The 23,824-nt window shown below is 39.6% G+C and overlaps 1 protein-coding gene and 1 long non-coding RNA gene across 4 annotated transcripts in view; one reads left to right on the top strand and one right to left on the bottom strand.

Moving 5' to 3' along the window:
* Positions 1 to 23,824, bottom strand: part of ST7 (suppression of tumorigenicity 7) — a 143,278-nt gene that overhangs the window by 50,380 nt on the left and 69,074 nt on the right. For 2 of the 3 annotated variants that reach the window (XM_027731059.2, XM_027731060.2), the window contains exons 2-5: positions 13,945 to 14,027; positions 5,678 to 5,837; positions 1,421 to 1,475; positions 733 to 848 (exon numbers count right to left, since the gene is read on the bottom strand). In XM_027731059.2, coding sequence (XP_027586860.1) covers positions 733 to 848; positions 1,421 to 1,475; positions 5,678 to 5,837; positions 13,945 to 14,027 — 414 coding nt within the window. Of the gene's footprint in view, positions 1 to 732; positions 849 to 1,420; positions 1,476 to 5,677; positions 5,838 to 13,944; positions 14,028 to 23,824 lie in introns of those variants that run through there. The other variant, XM_039381001.1, reaches the window with a different exon arrangement.
* On the top strand, positions 5,908 to 6,436 carry LOC120323200. The gene is made up of 2 exons (XR_005563441.1): positions 5,908 to 6,090; positions 6,180 to 6,436. It is a non-coding gene; the product is annotated as an uncharacterized LOC120323200 (long non-coding RNA).

The following is a 23,824-nucleotide window of genomic DNA, read 5'->3' as shown; positions in this document are numbered from 1 at the left end:
TTAGACCACTGAGTTCAGAAAACAGGATTCATGTTTATCATGTCAAAAAAGCACAGTATGTTCTCCCTTGTAATTACGCCTTCAGAATGGAGCACCCAAGTATCAGTGTCCTCCCTTCCTAAGAGACAAAGAGAATTTATCTGTTCAGAGGCAAATTCTGACAATCGAAATCATTGTTGTATATTTTTAGTAGAACCAAAGTCTGCGTGTGGACTAAACAGTAAAGGCTTAATACAACTAAAGCTGCTTATACAAATTCAGCTGTAAATTGCTGTTCTCATTTTTTACAGAGCTTCTAACTACATCAGGGGATGAAGCACTCAAGTTTTACATCAGTTCTCTCTCTTCTATCAGCATAGACTAAATGAGACCTGGATAACGTAACTCAATGTACTACACTGCAGCTGGAGGCAAATTAAGCTATACATGTTGGAAGTCACTGCAAGAAACAGGAGAAAAAACCCAATCCTTTACACTTGCGAATGGTACTACCTTGAATGACTTCAGCAAGATAGCAGAACAAAGCAACATAAACTAGATAGTTTATATATATAGACACTTGTTCATGTCTAGAATTCTATAAATTCAACAGCAATGGCTTTCCAGGCATGATCAAACTTTTGCCTTTCCTTATCTAGCCAAAAGAACGGATGTCTGACTGCGTTTCTCTTGCATCAGTTTAGAGCAATCATTAAGCTATTAGCCAAAACAGTTGTTCACAAGGTCTCTTACTAGCGTCTGCAGGCCGTAAATGATCTGTGTCACATGTAAAGAATGTCTGATGGTCCTGTGCTGAAAGATTCATATCGTAGTAAGTCAAAGGTTCTCTCCCTGTTACCCATGTATACCTGCAAACATGCCAAAGAGATATTTTGATTAGTGAGGTCACACTTGGCAAAAAAAATCTAGACAAGAATACTAGATCTTAGAGATGGGCAAAGCCAACTAAGTTCACTTGACCAATCTCTTAACCAATACACTGCATTTCACTGTATTTAGGATGGAGCAACAGCAGTCAAACCTAAGCTAATGAGGATGTTGAAAAGTACACACTGGAAATTGGTAACACATATATTCAAACATCAGGACTACATGAAACCTACACCTAATTAATCAGGTTGTTTGCTATAACTGATTTGAACAGGATTGCTGTATTAACAGTACCAACTACACCACACTTACGATTTTCCATGTTTTTTTTATAAGGTCACAAAAAACTGCAGAAATAACAAGTGCATCAGCATGAATTTAAATTCCTTTTCATTCAGAAACATTTTACGAATTACAGAAAAATTTGGCATGGGTGCATGTATCCACAGTTGGTTTTGTTTTTCCATCTCTGAGTTACATTAATGGAAAAGTACAGTTAAGCTCCTTAACCCAGTACTATGCCTGAAAACTGTAACATCGTAGCACTTACCGATTATATTCAGCTCCTCTGAACAGATTTAAAGGATTTCGCCAGACTTTGCATTCTGCAAGAAATCAAAACACACAGTAATGAACCTCTCCCAAATTACAATGGTACTTGATGTTTATCAAAAACAACAGTTAACATATAATGAGTCTTATCAAACGATTCATTTTTTCTAGGTGAAAATGGAAAAAAATCAAGAGCATTGAGATTCAGATAACCAGACTGCTCTCCCTTTCTTAAATAATAATTTAATTATAAATTAGTGTCAACAAATGCAATCATTCCAGACAAATAACCACTAACAAAGCCCCAAATGCCAGATGAAAAGATAATATTGATTAGTGCCAAGACTCACATTTACCATAATGCAGAACTGAGTTATTACACTGAAAAACAGCAATTAACTCAGTCCCTACAGACTTGTTATTTCTTCAGGAAAACATCACTGTCCAGTTAACGTTGTAAATCACTGAGAATCTCAGCTACAGTTGCCAAATTTAATTCCTCCTCACAGCTCGTGAAGTAAAAATCCATGGAAACATCTGCTGTTCTTACTTAAGTTATAAGCAGATGCTGAAGCTGACTGGCAGAGAAAAGTTCACTGCGTTGCAAAGGTTTGGGAACATTAAGAGCATTTTATAAATTTCCCTCAGGGGGAAAAACTGTGAATTCTTTGCACTACAAGAAGTAATAGAACTGAAAATCCACAAGAATGTAATTTAAAGCAGAACTAAAAAAATATAATCAATATCTATAGCTTTTGAAATGGTGAGGTCTCGATTCTGGCTTTTCCTTTAATTTAACACCAGGTTTATTCTCTTAATTTCAACAAAGACAATTCATTGACTCCAGTGAAGGTGAGACCAGAATTAAACATAGTACTTGTATAAGGACTCACTGAGAGGCAGCATACCGTTCTACCACAGATTTGCTACTGGATGACACCTCACATGGTGCTCTGCAAAATCTCATCAGTAGCACTGGCCCTCCAGCATTTCACCAGCTGCTTTCCACTAACAAAAGTCAATCAGCACATTTTTCCCTATGAAATTTTGTGGCATCATTTCTAAAGGGATCACAACATTTGTTTTCTGGTAGACTTAGAAGGGTATCTTTATGCCTGTTCCATTAAAGAATGAGACAGAAATACTGAACGGCAAGCCAAGCCCTTCTCTTTTCTCATGGACAGAGCTCCCACTTCTGAGTATGAGGCTACAGTGGCATGGACAGAAAGCATATTACATAAATTATTTGCAGCAACATAAGGACACCTTCAGCTACACAAAGACTAGTCAAGTGGCATAGGAGGTAGGCCCTCAGTTTGCTGCCTACAGCACCCATAAAGTGTATAAAACAGACACAGGAATAGGCAGACTTCGGGCAAGAGTGACTGCATTCGTTATACATCTCTATCTTTACACTACTCACTTCAGCAAGCAGCTAATATTAGAAAGTTCCACTGGTTTACTCAGCAGAAGTGCTTGATCGACATTTAGCTGCTCTGCTGTGCAGCCAGAGGGTATGGCTGCTTGACAAGCTTCAGCTCGACAGTTTTTACATCATATGACTTTCAAACCATTGTAAATATTAAATCAACATGAGACTTCTCAGTTCCAGAGGTATAATTCAATGGCTTGACTTATTTTGTTTGTAACCAACAAGATTAGGTGACAACTATTTGATTGCAGTGGCATCATTTCTTTCATCTTACTTAAATTCAAGTGGCTATGCTTTATCCAAAGTATGCGGTATTTTGACACTGTAGCAGGGGAAAGGTTAAACTGGGCAACAAAAAGGGGAGGTGAAGAAGGGCTTTTATTACCACCTCCACATTCTGGGGGTGGTTTGGCATCTGCCTGGCTAGTTAAACATGGTGTGCTCTTGTTTCTTTCATCTTGGTATCTGCTAGCATGTTGGCCAGTACAACATTCGTCTGATCTTTCTAAAGAACAAAGGTATTAACTGCAACTTTCTACCACAGTCAAACATCTACATAGGAAAACATGGTGAGCCAAAAGAAAAAGCCATCTTGACCTTGTTGGATAGTGAAAGAAATATCCCAGTGTTGATGCACGTTAAACTGAAAAGGTTGCCTTTTCCATTACCTTACAAACTAATAATATAACTATGTTATTTTAACCTTTCAGATACTTGTACCATGATCGTGTTTTGAGCACTGATATCTTTCTTAAGGTATGAATAACAGGCTATCCGTAGATATACCTTCCAGAGACTAAGAGTCCCAACTCAGTGCCAATGCACTGAAAGCAAATGCACTCCTTGACTATTTCTTTTTATCAGAAAAGCCAAGATGCTTGGGTGAACCTCCTTAGTCAAAATACTGTGCCTTCTGCTTTAAAATTATGGGAGTTATTTCAGAGCTGCTGAAGTGTGACTGAGCACACTGATGAGTGCACACAGGTGTTTCCAAGCCATCCTATTGCTTTCTGCCAGTTCACCCAAATCTAATATCCTGGACCATGCAGTGCTGCTATTCACAGCCTCTCCTCAGATGGGAATGACAACAGCTGAATTTGCTGTGATATATGGAGGATTCCCTAAGGAGAAGTACCCTGTAGAGAACAAGGTTTTTTGAGGCCACCAATTTTATTTAACATGTGAGTTCAAAGCTAATTTTTGTTTGTTTGTTGTCACGCACACTGAAGAGCAGAAATAAAATTTGTTAGGTACAGACATAGGCATCTCAGCTGCTGAACAATGTTTTCTACATAACTGCTTTTTTTCTTTTCATTCATTTTTCTTCACTTACTAATTCTGTCCTAAAAGCCTGCAGAGGAAATGGATTTAATAAAATTGCAATTGATTCTAGGGGCACATCCCTAATGAAAGCTGAATTAATTTCCAATATTAAGATTATGGCCTGTATACCAAGCTAGGGCTGAAAAAGGTAAGCTTCGTTTTACAGAGGAGGAACACAAGCCAAGATGCTCCAGCCCTAACTTTAACAGTGAGTATCTCCAACTCAAGGCAGAAGCAATAGCATTTCAGCGTCTTCATCACTCATGGGCTAATTTTTGAATTCATTCTCCCCAGGTAGCTGAGTCACCTAAAGTAGGGAGACAAGTTCCCCTGAGACTCCTTCAGTCCATAAAGATCAGTGCTTGGGGGACTGATTTGTTTTAGGCAGGATGGCCTGTCTCTCAGAGAAAGCATCCCCCAGGCAACCTGGCACCCAACTCGAAGTGCCTCAGGCCTGAATGGCTTAAGGTCAGACACCTTCCTTCACTCCTTGCACTGAAAGTTGTAGGAGCTCTGAATGCCTGGAAGCTCATAAAAATTGAGCCCCACATGCCTGAAATGATGCCTCCTAAACTGGAGGCCTTTTTTTAAAACCTGACTATGTTAGGACTTGCCTAAATTCACAAATCAAATCGGTAGCAGAGTCAGGAACACAACAAGCCCTCAAGCTATTGCAAGTCACTATGCTTCCTCTTACTGAAGTGAAATCCAATTGTTGTTTACATACTGCTTACATTATTTAAAAAATAAAGTAATGCAAAACCAGATGGGTATTCTAACATCTCTGCCTGATTATACTTTTTTTTTACAACTTTGTTATTACTCAAAACTATTTCAATACAAATATTACGTGCCTCTAGAATCACAGAATCGATCAGATTGGAACGGACCCCAGCGGGTAACCTGGTTCAACCTCCCTGCTCAAGTAGGGTCATCCTAGAGCACATGGCACAGGATTACATCCAGATAGTTCTTGAATATCTCCAGTGAGGAGATTCCACAACCTCTCTGGGCAATCTGTTCCACTGTGTGGTCACCTGCACAGTAAACTTTCTCCTCCTATTCAAGTGGAACTTTCTATTCATCAGTTTCTGCCCATTGCCTCTTGTCCTATTGCTTGGCACCACCAAGAGACAAAAGCCTGGCTCCATCCTTCTGTCACCCTCCCTTCAGACTCATAGATATTGATGACGTCCTCTCTCACTCGTCTCTTCTTGAGGCCGAACAAGCCCAACGCCCTCAGCCTTTCCTCGGTAAGAGATGCTCCAGTCCCTTAATCATCTTTGTGGCCCTCCGCTGGATAAACGGTGCTGCAGAAAGGGCACGTGGACTTTAGCAGGGCTTTCAGAACAAGGGGGGAAATAAATGCATCAGCCACGCAGCCCGAGCAATACGCACGGCACGAACTTGGAAAGATGCAACTTGCAATTAATGAAGCAGCTTTGCCTTTTGTTTGACAACAGCACAAGTGTAAAGGAAGCCGTTCGTGGTCCCGCTCACCGGAGACGCTCTGCCGGTTCGCGTCCGCGTCCCCGCCGGCGGCGCTGGCGGCGCTGGGCGCGCTGTTGTCCACCCCGCCCAGCAGGGGGCGCAGGTGGCTCACCGAGACCTGCTCGATGAAGGACGTGCCGTACTTGCGGAAGTACCACCACTCGAAGATCTGCAACGCGGAGACACCGTCAGACGCGCCGCCCTCGGGCCGCCCCTCGGCCTGCTCCTCCGCCCGCTCCTCCCTCACCTCCCCGTTCCCCACCCCGCTCCCTCGCCCTGCATCCCGCTCCCGCCTCAGCCCGACAAGTGAAGCGGCAGCTCCAGCCACCGCGCGCCCCCTCCTCGCACATCCCGAGGGAGGCACCTGCCCGCGTCACCCCTGCCTGAGGTTAACCGGGAGGTTCAATGGGATCCAAGTTTAGGTGGGGAGTCTCAAATCTTGTCATCTTGTCAGTGCATTTTTTTTTTTTAACCTCAAAGAACCTTACGTCTGGTTATTTCTTTTTTAAAGGCGTTTTAAATTGTTAGGACCCTTCCTTTAAACTGACTTCTGGGAAAAAAAAAAAAAAAAGAAAAAGCCCCAAAACTCCATGCTGCTCGACATCAGCCACGCCGATGCCATGGTGCAGTCAGGAGTGAACCCGCCTCGTCTTTCCCCAGCTCCCTCTGCAGTCCAGGGAACGTGAGGAAAAGAAGGTTTGCTTGTTTCCCCAGTAAATGCTTCCAAAGGAATTCACTGAGTTTAATAAAAAAAAATGTTACAAATTACAAAGGAACTCCAGGAAGCTGAATACTTTTAGGATTCCCCCCCCTCCCCCCCCTCCCCCCAGCTGAACTGTGTTTTGTTTGGCTGACTTAGGCTGATCCAGAATTCATTTTATTTTCAGGCTTTTGGTTCAGCTAGCAAATCAGAAAAAAGAGTTATAGAGCTCTACTTGGAAAATCATTTCACAGCCTAAAAGAACTCCTCATAATTGCAATTATACACAAATATATATCTGTGGTATTTTCACCAAAAAAGCGATATTATTCAGTAAGAATACACATATTTCAGGAAACCACATAAACCTGGAAATGAAGACTATTTCATATAAATATAGAAAAGGTTGCGACTGTAAAAATTATAAAGGAACACATGCTTCTAATGAATAGGAAAATTGTACCTGAATCATCACCCAAACATCTACATACCAATTGAAAAAAAAAAAGCAAATCTATGGAGTTTTGAGAAATTTGGAGGTACTTTGTATATTGATTGCACTAGAAATTGTGAATGAGCAATCTGACCTTTCTATATTACTCAGTGTCTCCATTTGTTATGCCAGTGCTGAAAGCATTGACAAAATCTCTTCCAAAAAAAGTTTCTTTATTAATTCTTACTACAATCAGCAACAAGCGAGAGGATTGCTTTCACATCTTCAACACCATCAGCATGCTGTAGGGCAGGTTCTGGAGCACCAGACAGGAGCCAGAAGGCTCTGGAAGGCCTCTTAGAGGTCTACCTGCTGTAGAGAGATTCAGGCTGGGCTCCACACTCTCCCTCCCACAATATTTTTTAGACTACATCTAACAAGCTTCATACTTTCTCTGAGAGAAGGGGGAAAAAAAAGGTTTTCCAAAATGTGCTAAATAAATTCCTGCTCATTATTTCAATCATGATCAGCTTTTAGATGGAAAGTCAGTAAAACTCAGAGAGGGAGTGAGTAGTACAAAAGCATGCTTGAGCCCACCCACCCTGCACAATGTATATGTATACCAGGTGGAAAGCCATCACACTGAATTTCAGTGAAACTGAGGGGACAGTCACAAAGAACATATATATATATATATTTATATCTATCTATCTGTATATACGTGGTCACTGTTACAGTTCAGCTGAGTGACAGGAACTTGCTAAAATATGTGACACAGCTGTAAGTCTTCCTCCCCAGACTTAAAAAGACATTAATTACTTTAAAAAATTGCATTAAAGCTCATAAATTGTTTAAGGCAGCTTTGAAAAATATTTGCTCTGTTGAGTGAATCCAGTTCCAGGAAATATCAGACAGATCTCAATGCATACAGTCTCTTAGAAATTGAAGCCATAAATCATCATAAGCCTTTGCTTGGAGTGATTTGTTCAGCGAGTATGAGGAGGTAATTTGTATTCTGGTACTTAAAACAATAAATTCTCTTTGCAGAATTTTTGCACCTTTCTCAGCTGGTTTGAAACCTGATTTCTATAAATCAAATTTGACTTTTAACTGCATCATCCAATTTGAAAGCAACATGAAGTCAACCATCTTGACAATTCAGCAGATGAGAGATCATCTGGCAGAATAATAGCTGAATATAAGGATTAATTACCCATCGACAGATATTTGCGTTAGAGAGAAAATTAATCAGAAAGATCCTTTCTGCACCACTTCTGAAAGAAAAGGCAACCTCATTTCTGTCATATACATACAGTAAGAGGGGAGCTCAACTTCAGAGATCTCCTCCCCTTCACAGCAGTGGCAAACTTCTTGGGGCTCTTTCTAATTGGTGCCTGTGCTTTCAAATTGAAACAGGGTCAAACATCTCCAAACCCCCAAGGGATTTTTGGGACCATTATGTTCACAAAGGCCAAGTTAAAACCCTGTTCTGAAAATTTCCAGCTTTGTGTGTTTAGAAATGCAAATCAGAATTTTTGTTTTTTAATCTGGTATAGGTATTGCTTAATGTAAGAGTATTTGATTTTGGAAATGTTGTCTTTTTAATGCATTTCAAAAACTTGCTTTGGACTTTTTTTTTTGCTTTTGCTTCTCTGTGCAGGTGCTTCTCTTCCCCTGTGCAATGAAAACATTACAGTTGTCCTCTTTCTTATCTCTGCTCTCACATACAAACAATCCCAGATAATGTTATCTATCTCTGTAGCAACAAATCTATTCTGCATCACTGGGTTATCTGATCTTCCTGCCTGGTTTTCCAGAACAGATACTCCATCATAAATGCATCAGTTCACAAGGGATGTTTTTGATGGTGGTTCTCACTGAACCAATGTGTGATTCTATCTGTAATTTGAATTATGCTTTTCTGTTTATCATATCTGAGACAGGCATCCTCTCTTAGAGAGAACTCTCTCTGTCATCCTCTCCTAGTGTATGTGTGTGTATGGAGTCTTCAACAGAAGCAGTAAAGGATTTTGTTTGCTGGCAACTTCCACAGCTCAGATTTCTCTTTCAGGCTCGTAATGAGTCTTCCAGGTCTCAGAGGAGTAAGATTTGGAGTACTCTTCTAACAGCAGTGGTGGTAACAACTGATCTAATGGATTTAAATGAAACTTACTCTCTGGAGGAACAGCATAATGCTGGCAGAACTTGATTCCATGGTTAAGCCTATTTTATAAATACAATGGGACCACAGCACAGGTTTGGCTGGCTCAAGTCATCCATGCTGTTTGTTTGCTTGCACACTGCCTGGCCTGTGTCAACTCTCCCAGGTAATGACTGCACATGTTCTAGGGATATTACAGCCCAGGGGCTATATCCAGTAGACAGTATGGAAAAGATTATCCTGTTTTGGGAGGCAAGAGTGTTTATCCATATGACTGTGACTACACAATGCTACTTGCCTTCCGACACAGAAAGCCCCTAGTCTACTTTATTTAGCTGTTACAGGTAGCCAGTGACTCAAGCAGATCCTCCGTCCTGCCCAGCCTGGATCTAGGAAATAGTCAATATACCTCTGACCATGCTCAGTGTCCTTAATGACAGTCTTGAAGGATATGCAGCCCCATTCCTTCTGGATGAAGTACACACATTCATCACCCTCTTAGACTCTGCTCCTGGCCCACTTGTCTTATTCAAAGAGTCAGCAGGAGAAGATACCTGCAGTGCTAACGAGCAGCCTATTCAAAATAAATAGCTATTTACTTCATCTACCTCTAAAAATACAAAAATGGGAAAGAAAATAATATATTGCCTTGACTAAGTATAGTACTTCTTTCAACACTGTGTAGACCCCAGCTAGTTACGATACCCTTCCCTGTGGCCTGGGTTATAGCCTGCCTTCTGACAGATCCTTCCTCTCTCATTTGCTCCTTGGCATGGGTTTCCAGTTTCTTAGGAACTCCCTATGATGATTCTGCCCTTTCTGACCTAAGCCTTCTCTGCCAGAGCAGAAACTTTGAACAATTACCATGTATTGCTTTTCAGCCATCAAACACTGTTCCTGCACACTTGTCAGACTTTCAGAGTGTCTGTGGCAACACCCAGAACTCAGTCACCTTTCTGCCCCTCTGCAGCAGACTACACAAAGGTAATGAAACAAGAAGAACAATTAATATCTACAGAAAATAAGACAAGTCCTTCTGTGTCACTCAGGTCCACACTCAGACTTCCTGTAGTAGTACCATTGGCTACAAAAGGCTGGGACTCTCACACACTATACACATTCTCAGGTAGTAGCAGACAGCCCAGATGCTCAATGCTAGGCAGAGTGTAGACTCAGAACTCATGCTCTGCCTTTGTAGACTGGCTTCCTAATTGTCGTATCTGGTATTTGGTCATTGCAGAATGCTTCTCATTCTCTAGCAGAAGACTCTCATTACTGTTGCAAGCTCTGAAGTAGAATAACAAGGCTTTCTTGGTGGAGATTCAAGTCTGAGGTTCTTCTACCTGTGCTTTGTTAGAACCAGGACTCCATCAGTTTGCAGTTCAAGTGCCACCTAAGACTGCTGACCAACTTTCACTCTGGTGATAACTGTACGTTAAATATGTGGCTTTATTTAGAAATCTTAGTGGCATTTACACAGTTCCAGTTCACAGCATTTACTGGACGTCAGCTGTGTTTCATGACAGTTTTATTACCCTACCTGTGGAAAACCTCAGCCTTCCAGACACTGAATACAATGCAGCTCATTGTATTCGGAGACAGAACACTATATTTTACTGGATTAAAAGTAACTGCGGTGGAACCAAGTTTCCGATACAGTATTTCTAATGCAACTTTGGACTAAATCTTGTTCCTATTTTTAATGTCTACAATAGTGCAAGGATGAAGTGAATATATGCTAAATTGTTAACTTTAAACTATGTGCAGTAGTCAAGTAATTACGGAGAAAGCTTGAGATAGAAAAGTATTTTCTGTATGGTTCTGAGCTATAAGAAAAAAGGTCTGAAATCCTTGCTTCAGTTAAGTCACATTGCCTACAGCAAGGCCAGAATTTTACCTAAAGAATTAAAAGAAAGTAAGAGACAAAATAAGATGGGAGTGTAGTGTTTTGCAAAGGAGTCATGTAGCATATGATTGCCCAAGGCTGAATTTTACAGTCATTGTTTCAGGACCCAAACATGACTTGGGAAAAGCAATCACTTTCCCATCAGTTACCACACTTAAGAAGAGATGGAATTTTCCATCATTTCATAACCTGCAGTGCTGTGATTTCTCCTTCAGATTAGGAATTGCAGCCAACTGATAATGGAAAAAAATCTGCCAGCCCATATGGTAGAAAATTCCGAGAAATATTAGTACATTTAGTCTAAAAAATACCCCAGTGATGTAGATTTGGAAAGAGAATGTTCATTTTATAGCAGAGTTTCACTTAATACCATTAGTAGCACTAAGGATCCTTTAGAACTGAGGATGCTGTGTAGTCTGACACAAGTGGCAATGCAGGCAATTCATGATGTTACTGGGCCACGGGTAAACAGCAAGGTTAAGAAATAATCTGAAGCACCACTAGGCTGTAGAACGTAATCAGAACTAGAATGTAATCAGCTGTCATTTCTGATGTGTGGTCTGTTCAACTTGCAGTTTCTTCTTTCCATGATGATGTCTGCTTAGTTCCTTTTCCATTATCAAGTTTACAAACAACACATTTCTCTCAGCAATGACAGTGGTCCCTACAGTCTGGGGTTCCTGAATGTTACCTGCCTGGCCTACACATCTTTTTCACACTTCGGATGGTGGCATGTGAAAAGCAGACAACAACTGATAGCAGTAGTGAAGATACACAAAAGAAGACACTCAGTCTTTGTTCAGTCTGTGTCTACACCTCCATCAACTCACTGTTCCTTCATCTTGTTCATAATGGAGTTTCTCATGCAACACCAAGTGATTTCTTTTGATTAAGGCTCACTCAGTCTGATCTCTTCTTGAAAGGCTTCTATTGGTACCCTTTTGCCCCTTCTTCATATGAGTGTCTTTAAGACTCCTTGCCACTTTCTTCTTGTCCTCTCCATCAAAATTAGAAATTTCTTCCTCACAAGTCATTTACTTCTGAGCTAAGTCCTCAGAAACTGCCTTCACGACTACAGTATAAAAAAAAAGTTCCTAGATTTGCAATCATGATATACACAGAATTTAGCTCTAGATAAATTAGTCTCTCTTCAGGGTTTTATTCCTGTTTGATTCTGTGAGGTAATTCAATAGGGCACAAACTGTCTTTGTCTCGCCACCTCCTCCTACTGTCTTTGCTCTCTAGCAACAAATAAGGAATTGTGCTGTGAAACCCATGTTATTTCTCTCATTCCTTCTCATCTTGGAGGTGGGGCCCAGCATCTTCTTCTTTCTGAGTGACAGTACTGAATGTAGCATTCAGTATTTTCCCTCCAGGCATTTGAATGAGTTGTGCTGAACTGAATCCAAGTCTTACAGGTCTGGCTGCTGCTAGTATTCTGTTGGTCCCTCTGGAGTTCTGTCCTGTGCTTTGGGGCTCAATCCATACAAGAATGATGAATGCCCAAGGTGCAGACATTAGGTAATTGCCTTCTGCTATGAGGAAACCCAGAGCAAGGCACAGCAACAGTGCAGAAATCATCTAAGTGATGAGAGTCTCACAGGCATTAAGTAGTCAAAGATGCTGTTTGTTTGTCTACATCAGCTACAGGAAGTGAGAGGTGTGTATTTCCCACACCAAACTGACAATGTTTAGTTAAGATTCTAGTTGCTTTCAGGTTTCTCTGAGATCAGGAGATCTGAGGTGATGTGAACTAGCCCCTAGCCATGTCTTCCCTCTTTCCTCTTTTCACTTATCGCTACAGTAACTTTCGCATGGTCTCATTGGTCCCTCAATTTCATTCCTAGTTTGGTGTGGTGACGGAGGGTCTGCAGCTTCTATCCAGCAGATTTTAAAAGTGTACAACTTGTTTATAAGACAAAAAACCTAAGACCGATTGAACAAACAAGACTAAAACAAAGACAACCTTTCCCTGAGGAGGGGAAGTGGAAAGGGCAGGGCTGATTTCTTCTCTCAGGTATCCAGAGACAGGTCACGTGGGAATGGTTCAAAGCTGTGACAGGGCAGGATCAGACTGGACATCAGGAAGAATTTCTTTATGAGAGGGTGGTCAAACACTGGAACAGGCTTCCTAGAGAGGTGGTGGATGCCCCAAGCACGTCAGTGTCTAAGAGGCTTTTGCAGAATGTCCTCAATAACATGCTTTAACTTTTGGTCAGCCTTGAATTGGTCAGGCAGCTGGACTAGATGATCATTCTATTCTGTTCTGTTCCGTGCTGTGCCGTGCTATACTATTCATCTGTGTAAGTAGTAAGCCAACTCTTGGCAGCGAGGAAACAAGAACAGCCTAGTATAAGCATAATAGCCAATGTACACCGTGTGGATTCTTAGATTTTTTATTTCCATTTGTTTCTATGAAGACATTTAATAAAATTCTGTGCAAATACTCCACTCCTGCTTTGCGCTGTAATGGTATTATGATTCACTCCACTGCATCAATTTGCACAAAAGAAGCCCTCAGGGATTAAATATGGGAGAAAGGGGGTTTAAATGGTTTAAAAATATTCTACAGACATTTAAGCAAATAGGCAGATATGTACTGGGAAAGATTCTAAGAAGGGAAGAATTGAAATAATTATCCCTTGGAATCCTGGCACCAGAACTGGTGTTTCTCTAATAAGTCCTGCTGTAACTTTCTGAAAGGACCATGCTAAGCTGAAATAGTTGGTACCTCTCCTCCTCTTCCTTTTACTGGCCTTTTTCATTTCTGTAGTAATTGTCGAGGGAAGCACTTAATGTGCAAATACTTGTTATGAATTACTATAGGGTTGTTAGTGGGTAACATTGTTCTTCAAGACTTTTTTTTCTTCAAAGACACAGATCTGAAATATTTTCTCCTCTCTTTCCTTTTTGTTCCCACGGAAAAAGAAGTACAAATAAAGACAAATTTTATGTGCTTCAGAAGTATAAGTTTAAGGAAAAAACAAAGACACCTATTAATTTGCATAAAGCCCAAAATACCATTCTGGATATCTAAATCAAACTGTAAAGTGATATTAATACATCTAGTACTTACCAAAATAAGTCCCGAGATTAATGAGGATGTGCCTGTCAGGGCAACGTAGAACTTGGGAGTTAAAGTGTTCAAAAACATACTCACTGAAAAAGAAAAGAGATGAAACCATGAGTACAAGAGCAGGAAATGTTCTTCACATGCTTTGCAACTTCAGGTAAGTTATTACCTTAACTCTGATAAAAAAGACAATAAAACAATATCCTGTTCCATCTGCCTAACATGCAATAGAGCAGAGCATTAGACTACCACATGCGAGATTTTGTTTTCACAACAGAGTCAATCACAAGGCATTGGAAAACAGTTGCATACAAGTTTGGGACTTCGCTATTCCAGTCACTGCCCCACTGACTCAGAGTTTAGGATTCCCCATGATATATGGGAAGACATTTTATTATATGCCTCTGCTATTCCATTGCAGTTAGAAATCTTAGGGGTCTTTTCAGTGTCTGGAATTCAACATTGTCTCAACATCCTGTAGATCTTGAAGTTTTTTTAAACTTTTTACTTCTCATTACCTTGGTTCCTAACTTATAAAGTAGGAGATAATAGCATTTTCCTAACTCATTCTACTGCACTAAAGTTGGTAAAGTTGTACGACAACAGTGAATAGAATATTAGACAATGACCTAACTGGCTTTCTGTTAATAATGGGTGTTAATGACAGCTGTCCAGATTATCGGAAATGCAGGGCAGAAGCGAAGTCAGATAACCCACAAGAAATGGCAATTTCATCTGTATGAGCTTCTGGAAACCCAAAGGGCTTTTCTAGTCATATCCAGTCTTGGAAGCTGGTGGGAAAATCAACAGGTATACATGCTCAGCCCCCACAGAAAATTCCTATGGCCTTAAGAGAATAAAATGTTTTTCTAGGTTTTGGATCACTCTACTGAAGCTACTAGATAGAGAACTGGAGTTCTTCCACTAAATTCTAGATGTTTAAAGGAAACTCTCACTTACCATCACTTCCATCTTCCACAAGAAAATATTCCATATTGAACTACATGAAGGGTGAGAATATCTTCTGTAAAAAAACCCTACTGGTCTCATCCTTAACCAGTGCCAAAGTATTTCTTGTACAATGTATACACATATATCTATATCTGAATATGTATCTGCATCCAGGAATGAAGAGGGAACTAACAACTGTTAGTAGGTAAATTTAAAAGGCTGGCAGCAGACTACTAAACAGGCATTAAAAAATGTTGATAAAAGACCTAGGTATGTAGGTGGGAGACCCACAGTTCATTCTGTTCCATTTAGAAATGACACTTACAGAAATTAAATAATATGGAACCAAAAAATGATGAGAAGACAACAAGAGCAGAATACAAATCATCAAACATATGAGTAATTTTCCATGACCAGTAAAACAGAAAATTATTTTCCAGAAATGCATCACTAAAAGAGATTGAAGCCCTGCAATTCAGCTGCTTTGTTTGGGTTTTGTTTCCTTATTTTCTATGGTTTCTTTCCTTGAAAAAGCCATAAAGCGTTAAAATGGAACTGTCCTTTTCTACTTCACTGGAGTGACATTAAGCACCAAGCTGATATAGAAAAGTAATCTGCGGCTTTTAATTATATCATACATTTTCTTTCACAAATTAGTTGGATGTCAGATTCTCAGCTAGTGTAAATCAGCATAACATCCTCAATGTTGCTGTGTGCAACACAGCTACACTGGCTCAATCCTTTTCCTTTCTTTTCCTTCCCATCCCTCCCTCTCTTCCTGCCTCCCTTCCTCCCTCCCTTCCTTCCTTCATTCCTTCCTTGTCTAATATAAGCTGACTTTGAAATACTGGTCCCTGCTTTCTCCAGCCCCACCACCTGCTAAGAAGGAAGAGGAATGGAGACTGAAATAGCTTTGGCTTCTACCAACTACCATGAGTCCTTTAGAAGAAACATTCCTCATTCTGGAATGCAAACATAAGCCAGAGACATACTCAGACTATGTCACTGGGGAAATTTCAGACTGCCAGTAAAATTACTTCCTCTGCTTAGGTCAGGATATTCCTGAGAGAGAATATGCTGTGATGGGATATAGATGCCCATGTCCCGCCTTTTAGCACAGTGCTGCTGTGGTGCCAACAATAACATGAAAAGCCAGGCAGCAGGAGACTTTACAGAGGAGCTTTCTCTTCCACTCCTATCATAACTTCACAGCTTATGGAATACTGGAATTCTTCCTATTAAACTGGAAAAATTTTCCCACTGCCCTGGAGGTAATCTGATTTCCAAAGCTGCGAGCCATCTAAGTCACCTGTGAAGATTCTACATGAGCATATCCACGGAACAAGGATATAATCTATTTGCTTTAAATATTATTACTGACTGCCATCCATAAAATTTCGCTGTGGGAAGTACATCCCCCTTTAGAAGAGCCCTCTCAACAAATTCGCTCTATGGAGCTCATCAGTGGTGTAGAATGAATGAGGTTCATAGGAAATGCTGTTAGCTTTTTACCTCTTTTTTACAAGCAATGTATATTGATTTATAGACAAACTCTCAGATGTGTATGGAGATTGGATTTTATTTATCTGCCACTTCCACCAGTGTTACTGCTTCCTTCTTTCCCTGCACACATACTGGTGCTCCTTTATCCTTTTTACTGTAGGCTGCTGCAATTCTTCACTTTTGCAGCTTAGTCACAGGGACTTGAAAGGTGAACAGATATGATGCTGGATGCTTTTAGATTGTATGAGCCAGACTCCCAGCTAACTGGAATAACTCAGTAGATTTGATACAGGTGCATTCAACTACCAGAGCTGTTTATCTGGACTGTCTCTCTCTAATACTTTTGCCATTCTTTTTCCCACTCATTAAATATAAGAATCTTCTATTTCATTGTGAAAAATATTACCTTCGGCCAATTATTAACTACCCTCCCAGTCCCTTTGTCTCCATAAATGTTATTAACAGAAGCAAACACTTTCTAATAAGAAACGTATCTCCAAAACAGTAAAACTAAGCATCTGTGGTCAGACTATTTTTATTCTGAAGTCAATGAGAATTCAATCATTGTTTCAGTGGAAACTACATCGAGGTCTAGTTCTCATACTAATTAATCCCCAAAGTAAAAATCAATACACTTTTGAGTTATGTGATATATATCATTATCCAAAAGAGAATATTTCTTTACAGTCAGCATTTTGACACTGGATAAATTGCTATCATATTCCATGTCTCCATTCTGTAGTAGAAACAGGGTTCCTTCAGTGTGTTGCAGTAAACTAGAGCCATTAGATAATGCTACTTGTCCATCTGTCTAAATTTGGATAGCAGTATTTTTCTTCTTTATTTCCATTTCATGAAGTAGCAGGATTAAGGAGCAGAGAGAGATTTCTGAGAGAGCTGAAGACAACAGCAGATGACTGCATAATAAAGAAGCCAAGTAGAATCACCAGCGAAAGGTGGTACTGCATATCCTTTCTTCTGAATGCATATCATGCCAGTGTATGCCTAATTATTTCTGTCCACAAAAGTAAGATGGTGCAGCTATGCAGCTTGCAATATCATCTCGTCTGTAACTTGTAGGACTTAAAAAGGGCAAGTAATGGGCATCTAGAGAAAGAAACTAGCTTGATGTTCCTACAGTGCCAACTCGCTTGAAATTACTGTCAAATTTCAATTATTTGCTCAGGCTTTTCACAGTGAATGATCTATTTTAGGTGTGTTAGTACAGCCTGTTTTGTATTTTTTTAAACAAAACCAGCATGACCTATAAATTCTGTTTAAACAAGCCAAGCATGTCAACTTATAAGAGCCTCCCAAATACCCACCCCTCTCTTTCTTCCTCTCTCTTTACTGCTTTCATTTTACTCATACTTGAGTCATCCAGAATAAGGCACTATTTACATTTCCAAAAGTGCCTAAGTTACCTTGGTAAATCATTCCATCCTATTGTATAATATCTAGAGAAGGACTGTTATTTCATTGTTAACTGTGCATACTCACAAAGACGAATTTACGTGGCAGACAAGCTAAAAAAGCACACAAGTCATATCTAATATTCCCAGCTGAGACTAATCAAAAGAGGTGATTGAAGTGTTCTTGAAAGCTGATGCCATTTCATTCCTGTTATGTATGTTATTCATTGCCAATGCTTGTGATTCATTCTGAACATGGGAATAAATGAAAGAGGAAAATCCAGGTATTTTTCAAGTAACAAAATCCTCGAATCACATAAAATGTATCACTCAAGGCGATAAAACACTAAGTTGCTTTATAAATTTCTTCAAGGTCTTGAGGCACACAGATTTCAAGCTTGTGAGGAACCATATAGGAGGGAAATACTTGGGTTAAACTGCTCAAAGAATCATCATTCTGCTGTATCAGTTAATTACACTACAAGGTCACTAGGGGAGGGAGCACTGCAAACTACCTACTACTCCCACATGTAGGTCTACTAAAAATGACAGTCCCATTACCTACTTCTGAATGTGAGGTGATATAAGTGCACAGTGAGGTGCAAATAAAAATTTAACAGCAATGTTACATAAATCATATACACAAACAGATCAAGCAAAGACAGGACTGCATAATTTATGGCACTTCTAAGGGGAAAAGTATCCTGAACAGAATGTTATCTCAAAATACAGGCAAAATTATATATATATCAATCATTTTGTATAAATAAATATATATAAATATATAAATAAATTATAAATTAAATTATAAACATAAATAAAAAGATGCATTGCAGACCCAGAATTAAAGATCAAACATGAACAATTCAAATAAACTGAAATACACATGAAGGCACAGCTCTTTTTGTGCCAATATCTCTGCACTCCAAAGTGAAACAAGGTTTCTGGGTACAGTAGTTACTTTTATAAGAACAAATTACCATTAAAACTTAAAAAAGCTTACAGTCACAGAGCCTTTCTAAAGCATTTCCAGTCCTTAAGTTATCATGACTATAATATTTGTGTCACTAAGAAATTCTGCTGCACTTTCTGCCTCCACCCTCCATAGTATTTGCTTGATATGCAGAACGATGCAAATTCTTTTAGCACCACTGCCAAGAGCCCTAAATCCTTTAGACAGGCAGCAAGCTAAGAAACCTCTCGTTGGAGACCTTTGACACAGCAATTCAATTTCTTTTCACTGCAACCATCCATTCAAGCTGCTGTTCAAACATGGTACAGAAGATATGGCAATGATTGGCTTATTTTGCAGGAGCCTCAGCTTGGATTAATGAAGCTCCCCAGTTCAAAGTTGTTGCAGCAATGAAGAACTCTTCTACCAAAGTGTCAGCAAAGAGTGCAAAATAAAGTTCAATAAACTTCTGTTAATAAATGTATAGACCTTCCCTCTCTGAGTAAAAAGCACTGCATACTCTTGACTTTAATAGAACTGTTTGTACGTAACCTTTCCGAACTCTCAACTCCTCCCTTATAAGAGTGTCAACAATATACTGCTAAGAAAACAGACTAGGGTCAGGCTGAATTATGCATTATATACTATAATGGTCTCCAGCTCAATATAAATACAAACCCTACTATATTTAAAGCTAGCATAGAGTATTGCTCAAAAAAACAAAACAAATTTTACCAATTACCACGTTTTCCCGGGGAAGCTACCAAGATTTTTTTAATTTCTTCAGACTTCTTAAAGAAATTCCCGAAGAAGAAGTAAGCATTCAAAATAGCTGCAGAGAGATTTTCCATTTCACTTGTTGCAGATGCTGTGCAGCTTCTTTCTGTAAGGCCTTTTGTCTAGATCTGTTTGAAAACTTGAAAAAATTTCTCACTCGTAAACAAGCACATGGCCATTCAGGCAGAAAGAGCCGCTGTCTTGTGCTGTGCACAAGGAAATCCAGATGCTCACTCACTCTCTTCAACTACTAGTCCTGTCCTAAAGGCATGAGGCTGAATGAGGGTCACATTCAGATACCTGGAGCCTGCCCTAATGGCCAGCAGCCTGTTGCTCTCAGTGACTGCTGGATCAGAGCCCAGGTGAGAGAACAGGGTGATGTGCCAGAACCTACCTGTTACTTCAGATATTAATTAATTCTGATTAACTACACAGTTGCACATAATCAAAATTCTGCCTTTATAAATATTTTCAATTAGTAAAATAAAACTGGACTGAAGACCACCACACTCTCTCTTCCATGTTGCCACATCTTAAATGCAGGTTTTCTCTTTCAATACAATAACACAATAAAACGGGAGAGTGAGTAGGGATAGTCTGATCTGAAGAAAAACTGGGTATGATGGGAGAGGCTTTCAGCCACAAAGCACAGCCTAAAGAGAAGAAAGAACTCAAGGTAGTAAATACAGTGCCAGTTCCATGTCAGAAACTTTTAAGTTCACTTACTTATAACTGAAAAATAAAGAAGTCTGAAGATGACAGTGATAACATTCTCTCCACTTTGTGACCCAGAGTCCCACAGTGTTCCAGCAGAGGAAATGGAAACAAATCTTACCAAATTCAGTCCATCTTTTCCCAAACAATCCTGCCTGAGGATTGCAAACAAATTCAATTTAATCATTCTCCCCAATATGCCAATGCACTAAATAGCTGAAGGCCAAAGTGATACAATGATCTGTGCTGGCCTGCTTTTCAACACCGAGTCTATATTCATGTTATGATATCCAGACATTACTGGATCCATCAAAACTCTGCTCAGCCCTAGCAGGAAATAGTCTGTGAAGGTTCTGGGGCTTTTGGAATTTAGAGGAATATACTGTGTCCTTCAGAGTGCATGAACCATTCAGCCTGTTAGATCTTTAGATTGCTGAGAACAGTATACAGGGAAACGTAACTGATAAGAGACAAGAACCATCACAGAGATGAGGGCAGAAGGGCATAAAGGTGCATCAAGGAAACCAGATCTGTAAGAAACAAACACTTAAGACCCTATTGTGACTTGGAGGAGTAAAAAGAAAAGAAAAACAGCCTACTAAAATATAGAGATGAGTTAAAAGAAAATTAAAAAATGCAATGGCAATAAAATTTAACATATGTAGAAAGAAGATAGAGACAAGAACAGCAAAAGTAAAAAAGACACAAGAAATGACACATGCAGCATGAATGTAAATAATGGCTATTTTTACTTCAGCAAAAGATGGTTTGCATTTCAGAAGTACCTTTTCACTGGGAGAAATGAGAAACTGCCAACACTAACAGCTTTGGTCATTTAGGAAGAGATACTGTTCCCAAGCTATTCCTTAGTATCAAATCATCCCAAAGCCTTCTCTCACAAACTGAAGCCCTTAACAAAAGATGCTACTAAAGACTGCCATTCCCAGCTATATTTTCCCAGAATGTCCTGCTAAGGTTAACTGCTACACTGTGCCTCAGGAACAGACAGGGTGGACATATAGGCAGAGGATGCATTATATCCACCCCAAGAAAAACATTCTGTCTTGGGAATTTAAATACTAAAAATACCAACTTAGTATAGCTAGATTCAAGCACAGTATTTTGCTATTCCATTTGTCTGAGATTATGAACTCCGTACCTTGTGGATTTGGGGAGTGTAAAAGTATGGGCAAAAAAAGATGAAATTTCCCCAATGCAAGCAGCTATTATAATGCAAATTTGCTCTCACATAGTTGCCCCTTCCAAGGGACAGGGCATTTGCGCTTGCTTTCATAATGCAGTGGTGACATGAGTTAATTACACAGCTCCTGTTAATTGCAGAGCACCCTGCAGGAACACCAAGATTTGCTAGTATGTTGGCAGCAAAAAGCCTGTTTAAACCCTCCTCTCCCCCCACCAAATACTCCCCAAAACAACAAAATCCCACAGCATTTCCACTTGAAGAAAAAAGGGAAAAAGCACTTCCTGGGCCCTTACAGCCCTTAGTTATCAGGGACTGAACTACAGTGCATTTCTTTATGACCATCACAGCATTTCTAATGCTAAAAGCAGACTCATGGTATTAATAATAATTAATATTAATGGAAAGGAGGGACTGGGCCAAATAAGAACGAGGTATGAAGGATGAGCAATATTAATACTTTGATTTTTAGAGATGTGGACATGTAAAATCATGTTGTTGCTTGGTTGTCAGTCAAATTGTCTTGCAATAGTTTCAACCTCAATTCTTCTAAAATCAGGTTGCTTGCAAATTGATTCGAAACGCTGTTATTATACATGTCTCCCCTGCAGATTTTAAAGTTTCAGGAATCATATGAGTCCTTGCCTTAATTTTTATCTCAGTGTTGCACTGCATGGGGAAGTGCTCTCAGATTTGTGATGGGGGATTTCCTTCACTCTGAAACACTAGATGTCTTTGTAGGCAGAACCAGTCCAGATACTGGAATCTTCACGGTTAGCTTGTGTTTTCCTTTAATCACACACACTACCAGCATGTGTGTGTATGACCCGTTTCTCTAACACAAAAGCAAAGGAAATCCTGATGCGATCCAACAGCCAAATGAGGACGCATTATGGTCTCTCAGGCAGAGTACTACCATGCACAGACATCTTCTACCTTCTCTTAGATACACACATGTAAGAAAGAAGGAGTACAGCTCTTACACAGTTTATCAGTTAGATGCTTTTAAGACTTCTAGGTCTTCAATTTAAGGCCCACAGCAATTGGGCTCTACTGAAAATCAACAGTAATGTATTTCACTGAAAAAAACTACCTAAACACTGCAACAAAACACCTTATTTTCAACTCTGCACCCCAAAGTGTTCAAAGAAATTCCTATTTTAAAATTACTCTTAACATCAACTAATCATTCATGTAACTGAACTGACAGATCTTTATCCAGTTTGGACAGGTACTGTTTGTGAAGTCAAACCTACCTGTTACTTTAACTGTCGATTATTCCGAGGTATTGCACAGGTTTATGTGGTTTAGCCTTTCAAAGCTGTATTAAAACAAAAGCCAATTACTAAACCTCATTATCTGTAGTAACTTAAGGAAATTAAAGGCTTTTGTTCCAAGTACCAGATCAGTATAGCTCTCTCAATAAAAAGGGTATGTATTTCCCTCTTCTTTCCGGCAACATTCAGGGACGAAACTGCTCCATTAAATCTTTTTGATGTTGGTTCATTAGCTGTCCAAAGAATACCCTAAACTAAAAGTCTGCCACAGTGATTAATTCCAATGCCACAGATAACAAAGGCTAATCTACTCTAGAGAGACAAATCATGCAAAGAGTTTTCACCAGCAACTACGGGCATTCCACAAAAGAAAAAATATCCCATGGGTTCCCATTATCCAGGAACCTCTCTCAGAGGAACTATTCCCATGCTAAGACAGAAAAAGACACATGAACAAAGCACCTTCGGCTGCCCTGCAGCCTCCTTTATGTGCCTCCTTTTGTTCCAGGCAGGATTTGATACGAGCACTAAACCTACACATATGAGCAGTGCTACACTTTCCATCCTTGCTTGTGTGCTGCATTCCCAGACATACAAAGACGAGGAGCACCATGAACTGTGCGTCCAAAAAAAATTGTCTCAGCAATGAAAAAAAATCAGAAAATATGGCTGAAATTTGCATATTGACTAAAACTTTATTTTTTCTAGAGAAATATTCTATTCCAGACATTTCTGTCCTAACCTTGATAGCCTGACTCTATATAATACATCTATTTTGAGAGTTTCTTAAGATGCTGATCTCCTTGCATACAAAAAATTGCAAGATGCTTTTTGGAATAGAGGTGACTGGAAAACACTTTCATAATTAGAGCCAGCAAACTCATGAAAATTCCCTGGAGATCTAAATAGCTGATATCATTATCCTGCCCTTGAAAACTCATCTGTGCTTCCTACTTACAAAATCAATAGGGTGTTCGTGCCATTTTTCTCCCATGAGAAATTTCTACCTATGATAAATTTCTGTATGAGGCAGGGATTTTTTTTTTCCCCTCAATAACTGATGGTCTAGGTAATGTGGCACAAAAAGGAGAAAATT

This window comes from Pipra filicauda, unplaced genomic scaffold (genome assembly GCF_003945595.2).
Source record: "Pipra filicauda isolate LSUMZ 115617 unplaced genomic scaffold, ASM394559v2 scaffold210_size2929891_pilon, whole genome shotgun sequence".
Classification (NCBI taxonomy): domain Eukaryota; kingdom Metazoa; phylum Chordata; class Aves; order Passeriformes; family Pipridae; genus Pipra; species Pipra filicauda.
The sequence above is the reverse complement of the archived record's forward strand: the minus strand, read 5'-3'. Positions and strand labels throughout refer to the sequence as shown.